Source organism: Labrus mixtus, chromosome 11, assembly GCF_963584025.1.
Source record: "Labrus mixtus chromosome 11, fLabMix1.1, whole genome shotgun sequence".
In the NCBI taxonomy this organism is placed as follows: Eukaryota; Metazoa; Chordata; class Actinopteri; order Labriformes; family Labridae; genus Labrus; species Labrus mixtus.
Genome location: NC_083622.1, coordinates 20,765,694 through 20,773,601, shown reverse-complemented (window position 1 = coordinate 20,773,601; position 7,908 = coordinate 20,765,694). Strand labels below are relative to the sequence as shown.

The window sequence follows — 7,908 nt, the reverse complement described above, 5'->3', positions numbered from 1 at the left end:
CTGTAAACAAACTCAGGAAAAGAGAGAGAGAACCTGGAGACAAAATCTTTAATTAAAATGGAATTTTGACAAAGTTTATAGGCTACAGACTGGCGTTGTTGTTCTTTCTACCGCAGATTTCTTGTTTTCTTTTTTGCTGCAACACTTTTTTTTAAATCCACGTTTATAGTGTTCCCATTGGCCCTTTCTTGTTGGTTTTAGTTTGAAATGAGGTAACTCTTGTATCAAATCCAGATTTCCTTTTCTACTTTGGACGTGTAACACATTATAATATTGTAGCTGTTTGTCTCCAACGTATTGAAGTGAGCCAATAATAACTCGGCGTGTTTTCCCAAGTGACTGACGCCTTTGTAATAAAATCTCATGTGAATTTGTAGTCCACGTATATTTCATGCAAGGAAGTAAATCATTTATTGTCTTTTCCTTTTAGTTTGTCAATAAAATTCCGTTTTTTTTTAAATCCAAAATATTATTTCAAAATAATATTTAGTCAGTATAAAAAAAGTCAAAAACCAACACTTTCATCGTCATCTTTTTTAATGCAAAAATGTACAAACATTTACAAAAAAGCGATAATACAAAATAGGAATGTTTTTGACTATTTCAGACACAGGATGTTTTCCTCAATGTGACACGTCCTGCCAATAAATAAATAAATGTAATCTGAAAATATTTTTATTTTTATTTTGCACAGGTTTGATCCACACAGACAGCCTGTAATGTAATGTGAGCTACACCACCAGTTGACAGTCTCACACCAAAAACTGAGACAAATCCTTCAAATGCATTTCGGCGTAAGCCCAGGAATAAGCCCAAAGGCATGCATTAAAAACACATGATATTTTAACATTCGTCGTCATCAACATAAAATACATCAGAATGAGGGGTGTATGGTGTAAATGGCTGAAAGACCCTATCAGGCCTCTTGAAAAAAAGAAGAAAAAAAAAGCTTCAGTCGTTTTTTTGGTTCAAATGGAGTGATCCCATGTATCCAGCATTGGGCTCCAGATTTATCCCGTCAGAAATTGAGAAGTAGAATCAGCAGTCACCTGTAGGTTAAAAAAATGCATTAGGCTACTTATCACTAAACTGTGCAGAAATCGCTCAGGCTGCATAAGTCCACAGAAGAGGAACACACATAGTTCTAGTGGGTTATTTGATCGCATGTTTTCAAGGCTGAATTATGCATTTATAGTCTAAACAATAAGCGTACCATTTAGGGCATAATTTCTCAAGATGTTAGTGAGATGTTGACATGGACCAAGCGCCCTCCATCCTCCACACAGAGAAGGCGTAGCCCAGCCTCTCATGAGCCACATAACTACAACTTGCCATTTTGGAGTCCAGCTCATCGCTCTGCAGCACCTGGTACAGAAAGTCGATGTATCTTGCTGCGAGTTTAAGCGTCTGTATTTTGCTGAGTTTGTCCGAGGGCAAAGTGGGGATAATTTTCCGCAGCGACGCGAACGCCTCATTGAGAGACTGAGTCCTCTGGCGCTCGCGCACGTTGGCCATGACCCGCTGCGACTGGAGGTCCTCGAAAGACTGGGGGCTGCTGCTGTTAGACTTCTTCCCTCTTTTCCCAGGGGTAGGGCTATCTGAGTCCTCCCCGTTCTTCCTGCTCGGTCTTCTCTTCCTCCCACATCTCTTCGGCTCTCGGTCCAGCTCCCCCTCGCTGTTGCTCAGGCTGTCTTCAGGAGAGACAGGCGAGCTGCCCGACTCTTCACCCAGGTTCTCCTCAGACATCTGCACTCTGGGTCGATGGCGCCCACAAAAGTGTCCACCCCCCAAAAAATTAGTTCCCTCTCATGAAGTCACGGCGTTATGGTCCACCTGTAGGTCCACTGTCTTCCTGTGAAGACATCGAAGTATCCATAGATGGGATCCTGGGAGGACAAGTCTTTTCCGATACTTGAGAAACTAAGGCTCTTCTTATAGGCTGCATGGCGTAAACTTTTTTGGGGAGGGACATGATTGGCTAAGAAGATGAATTACGTGAGGAGAGGGGTGGGAGCATCAGAGGAGCTATCACAAAAGTTCCTGATACAGAGTCTGAGTAGAGAAGACAACTACAATATAAAACCCTTCTTATGTTAAAGCAGTAGAAAACACAATGTTCATTATTACAGGTTTTTTTATGTCCTTTATTTAAAATAGTGGGTCACTTGTCTTGAATAGAGACAAACAGAAATAAGTTGACAAAAAAACTGATTAAACTTTAATACACTGTATAGTTGATCTATTGTACATTTCAACATTTAATATAGCATGCATATGTGTGATTACAAGTACAATAGTAGCCTACAATGTTTCTTTTGAAGCTCATTCCAGTTGTGTGCATGAAAAGTGTTTGAACCTACTCAGTGTAGCGCTATAATGTGTTAATGCCCTATGATCTGACATTGTACTGACTGTATTTATTTAGAGGTAGAGGTATAGGCTAATTTAACAAAACAATCTTTACATTTTTTTTTTTTTTACTTTAGTTCACATATGTGAGCAGAGTTTGAATGTATTGCATACACATGCTAAAATTCCAAATCAAATCACATTGAAAGGCTTTTTAAAGGCCATTTTAGTTTTAAGTAACTTGTTGTTACAGTTTGGCATTTCCTGCTGGTATGAGAGCACACAAAATGCTTCTATCCTTTATTCACATATTGGCATCTCTTGTATAGTTTCTCTTCATACGCATGCTATACATGGTTGCTGTAATCTCAGATGTGAGTAAACATCTTTTAAAACTAAGTACTGTGCAACTTTGGCACATCCCTGTAGGCCTAACCCACATGGATGTTTGAATTTATGTTTCCATCCTAGTTGCGAGCAAAATCAAAGGACTGTCATACAGTATAGGCAACATATGATCCCAATGTTACATTTCTGACATGCAGCCAGAACACTTCCCTTTGCAGAACTCCTGTATGCTCTAATTACAGGCCCCAAAGATTGCCATGTGCTTGTATACAGTACTATTCCACAAAAGTTATGTGAAGCTGTAAAATAAAGTTTCTTTGTTCATCCATAAAACAATACAAGACTTCATCTTTCCCTCATTCAGACATGAAGAGAGAGCAGCTCTGTGTTTAAGAGCCTCTGGTATTTACTTGGTTGGTGATACAATATCCATCTTGTTTAGTGGAGGATTACTTTGTTTAGGTTGAGAAGCCTGTGGTCCACAGGAGCAGCATCTGGTTCAGGAAACAGGGGGGCAGTAAGGGTCAGAGGTCACAACACCAGTGAACATTTACATCCTCGAGGAGGTCTGAGACTGAAGTATTGTTCCAGGGGAAACACAGGCTTGTTAAACTGTTTCTTATTAAATATTTTGTTTTACCTTCAGCCACAGTAGCTACCACTTTAGTTACATGTGTTGCTTCAAAAATGCACACAAGTATGTACATCACTCTGCTGCAAACTCAACGTGAATTCTTAAGTTTTTAAGTTTGGTATGTTCTTATTTCTGGGGATATTGATGCTGACCGAAATAACTTGAAAAATAGCAGCCGAAGCCTCTTCAAGGTGAGAGTACCTGCCCCGGATCTGTCCATGGTGCTGATCTCAGCTCTCCCTACCTGCTACACCGCACAGGTAAACAGGCACATCTCAAATCACCTAATTTGACTCTTTTAGCCACCCCCCCCCCCCAAACCCCGCTGTATCTCGTTGAAAACAGCAACAAGTCAGTACATGTACAGACAGATTCTTAAAACTTACTCTCATTGGAATGATTTATGTGGTTCAATATATGCAGATATAATGCGAGGCTTAACTTTTATTTAGTTTGATTTGATATGCTTTTAAAGGATTTTGTGGTTCTCATGATTTGATTCTTTTGTTATGAAAAGTAGCTGAGTAGTCGATTTTTATTTAAGCACAGTTCTTGCAATTTAAATTTGTACATAAATTGAAGTCACTTGCCTTAAGCTTGAGCTGATATGGGTTATAAAATAATGGGGCATTATGCATTGTTAGAACGTATACTTCTAATATTGAAGTGCATTTTGTAATAATTGTTCTTTTACTTGAGTCACATTCAGGACTTTAAGGGAGTTTTTATCAGTGTTGTATTTTAATTTTCTGTGAAGCATATTGATCCAACACCTCTTTCCACTTCTTCTACTGGCGCTGTGCCTAAAAAGAAGCTAACTGAATTGGATAAGTAGAATGTTGTTTCCTTTTTGAGTTTCCTTTTTGAGTCTTTTACCCGCTATTATATGTTTTTCTTTTTTTGCTGCCCAATTTTTACAACTCCATTTATGGAATCTTTTTTTCAGGGGTGGGGGACTTGTAGGAGCCCTCTGGCTTCTTTCTTGTCCTGGACATATCAGCTGAGCTCCATGATTTTATGTCTTTTATAATGATTTGTAAAAATAAGCAGCCAATTTGCAGGTGCCGCATTTGAGTTAGTGATGTTTTGTTGGCATCCTTTAAGCAATAAGAGCACTCCCTAATCCCTTATTGTAGGAAAAGGGTAATGCAAAAGCTTGTATTGATACCTACTCTACATTTACATCTCTTGGCAGATCGCTCTGCAGAGTTCAGCTCTTTGCTGCTGAAGTGACTCTGAGAAAACACAGCTGCTTCTCGGGAATATGATGTCATCACAGGACAACTCCTCCTGTGTTGATTTTAATAAAGACGAAACCTTCATCAGTCAGTTGCAGACCGGCAGTGCCTGAAAATCAAGAGAATAAGCAGAAGAGATAAAGAGTGCTGATTGTTCTTTACTGTGATTTATTTACCATACAGTTTGTCTGCTCAGCTAACAACAGATGAAGAAAGCCTTTGTCCTTATCAATGAGCGGTGAGTGGGTGTTATGATAAAGTCAAGTGTACATTACTGACTCATGCAACTCGACACACCAGTCATGAGCGACCCCAGAGTGTCATTAACCGAACCCTCCCAGAGGTCACATCAAGGCAGACACAACTCAGGCTCTCACTCCGTAAGTCCTGAGCCAGATCCAGATCCACAGAGACCTGTCTATTTTTCTCTGCTAGGCCCTGCGAGGCCGTGTTTCTTTATCACCCTACTCATATCTATTGAAATAACAAACCGCAGTCCTCCACATGTACGAGTCTCCCACAGTTGACAGTGATATTCATGTTCACTCCATTAACAGTTTAACCGCAATGAGTGCAGTGCCCGCTCGCCAAGATGGATCAACATGCTCTGCATGAGGAAACCCAGGGAGTGCGTTCTTCAAAGAGTAGTCCAAGATAGCCTCTAATCAACCCTCAGGACTAACAAGGTCATCCAGCAGAGGTGGATGACAGCATTTTTTCCTTGTCTAAATGTCTCGTACCTAAGCGAAATCCAGACTTCGTATCAGGGGATTTCTGATAATAGCAGTGGAGTGTTGGCGAGAGTAGATCTGTGGTGTTGAATTGGGAGGTGAGGATGAAAACAGCCCTTTATAAGCTGTCTGGACACATAGGAGCCAGGACTCCTGAAGCTAGCTGTAAAAGAAAGCCTTTGAAAGCCGGGTGCTTTGAAGTTGCAGGTTCTAATCGTGGTTTCAAGTCCTTATTTCAGCAACAGAGCACAATTGAACTTTGTCAGATACCAAAGTTGACTTATTCCTGGAATCTTGTAAAAAGTATGAATTTTCGCAGATCAAACGATTAATATTGTGCATTAAAATCAGCCTATGTGTACATGTGCGTGTAGATTTTCTGTTAAATCTATTCATGTCATCCTAATGACTCTGGGATGTCAGACAACTCTACCACACAATGACACCTTATTAGCCACTAAGAGCCAACAAACGTCCAGTATGTTTTCACAGCTTGAAGCACAGGGTGATTTGGGGTCTGTGGAAGACCTGGCATCCTAGCAGTATAATCTCTGTTTTACTCAAAGGAACACACACACACAAAGACTGACACACACACTAAACAAACACAGGGCTTCCTCCAAGGGTTTGAGAAAGAGTTTCACTAGTTTAACTTCATTCACAAAACAAAAACACCATACAATTAAGGAATAATAAAAACTGAATGAATCACTGAATTCTGCGTGTGACCAACATAAACTTACTGTCTGTTCAAGATTTTAAGTTGAATATCAGATTTGAACCTTTTTTGCCCTTAACTTAACCCTCAAGAGTTGTTGGTTGTGCCTTCAGCTGTCTGTAAATCCACTTTCACTCAGCAGACCACACATACATTCAGCCAGTCTGCTCCAGTATAGACCAGTGCACTGACCTGTACAGTAAGAATATCACAGTTACAGTTGCTTTTGCAAACCTTGGCCAGAACATAGCAGCCTGACATACGACAGTAATACTGTTCTGTCGCTCATATGGAAATGAGATTGTTTTATCAGTGACAACAAGGTGAGAAATACCCTTCAATGAGCACACCTAGTTCAAGTCCAATAAAAGTCTTCCTTCCTGGAGGTCAGTACTGGTTGAGATGTTTTTTTCAAATTGTGAATTCAACTTTTGCTTTTTTAAGTGTTGTTGAATTGTAATAACCATATTCACATGACATTTGCTCAACAGTCTCAATGCTTTAAGTGTCTATGATGAAAGTGTGGTTTTACGTGCCAAAGTTTGAGGCCTCTGTTTCTTGGATAATGTGACTGAGGCCATACTTACACAATGTTATTTTGTGTGGGGTGCTCGTAACATTGTGAAAAAATACAAGAGAGCAGCGGCATAACTTTCCAGAAACAGTGGCCTAGTTACTTCTGCTAATCCACAGAAGAACTCTGTCAACTTGAAGAACTCTGAAGAAATAGACCCAATGTCACGTTTATTTGTATACACAAACAGGCCAAATCCTGCACAGTTATCTGCTGCAGACTCAAAAGTAACAAAAGCGGAATCTTAGCTCATAGTAAATGCATTTCAATTGCAGATAAAAAAAATGCTGAAGAAGGGAGCCAACACATAAAAAGAAATATGGCCTTCTACTTTATGACTGCAGTTTGCCTTAAATTGAACATTTAAAAAAAAAACTCAAATAACAACCCAAAATACAGGAGCACAGAAAATTGAACTTTAAAGTGACATCAATCCAACTTTAATGACTTCATGCAAATATTGGGATCGGATGCCAATTCTCCATCAGGATCTGACATCAAGTCAACCTTGGTATTTAATGTCAGCCCAACGTGGGTATCTGAGGTCAATATGTTTGGATTTGATGTCGGCCTTTCGGGATCTGAAATTCAAAGTTTGGAGTACAAACATTACAATTAGACTTCAAACCAAATCAGCTCAACATTGGGTTCTTATAGATATCAGCCCAATGTTGGAATCTAACTTCTAAAGCTACACCATATTGTAAAACTCTTAAGGTAAACCATGGCTTCTTTGGAACAAATGATCATTACAAGTGTATGCCCACATCCAAAAGGGCTTTGCAGGTGCATGCTGGGTGACAAAGATACACATGTGAATAGACTATTCTTATACACTGCTGTCATGCTCCCACAAGCTAGCTCGTATTTTTATTGTGTCACATATTGAGCATGACTGACTTGGCAAAGCCATCTTGTTGGAATGCTATCACTCATGCTCCAAATAAAACAGAACGAGAATGAACGGTTGAGAGTGTAACAGCAGTGTCTTTATCTTCAACAGTGCCCAGTTGAAAAGCATTAAAACATGCAATGTCACATTAACTTATGTCAGTGATGAGCTGCACAATGTCAGTAGATTGGTGTGGTTCTTTATTTTCAACCACTAGTGCTTCTGGGACTCCTACCATAGTCCCTGTTAATAAGGGCTCTGTGAGGAGAGGGGAGGTCAAACAGAGTGCTCCAGCTGTGCATGAGGATGAATAGTGTTCAGGGGGATCACGGGCAGAGGTGTGGGGGCGACAGGGGTGCGGAGGTTGGGAGTCATCAGAGGACTGAGGAAGTGTCTCCAGTGGTCTAACAAAAAAAAAAAATAG

General features: G+C 40.0%; 1 protein-coding gene across 2 annotated transcripts; it reads right to left on the bottom strand.

Moving 5' to 3' along the window:
* Positions 1–519: 519 nt before the first annotated feature.
* Positions 520–1,921, bottom strand: twist1b (twist family bHLH transcription factor 1b). 2 transcript variants are annotated; one of them, XM_061050773.1, is made up of 2 exons: positions 1,333–1,921; positions 520–1,049 (listed from the first exon to the last, which is right to left on the bottom strand). In XM_061050773.1, exons 1-2 carry the CDS (start codon positions 1,744–1,746, stop codon positions 1,011–1,013), a joined length of 453 nt encoding a protein of 150 aa, XP_060906756.1. In that variant the 5' UTR covers positions 1,747–1,921; the 3' UTR covers positions 520–1,010. The 2 variants fall into 2 exon arrangements, with proteins under 2 accessions (XP_060906756.1, XP_060906755.1); XM_061050772.1 differs by having other exon boundaries at positions 1,214–1,920.
* Positions 1,922–7,908: the final 5,987 nt, after the last annotated feature.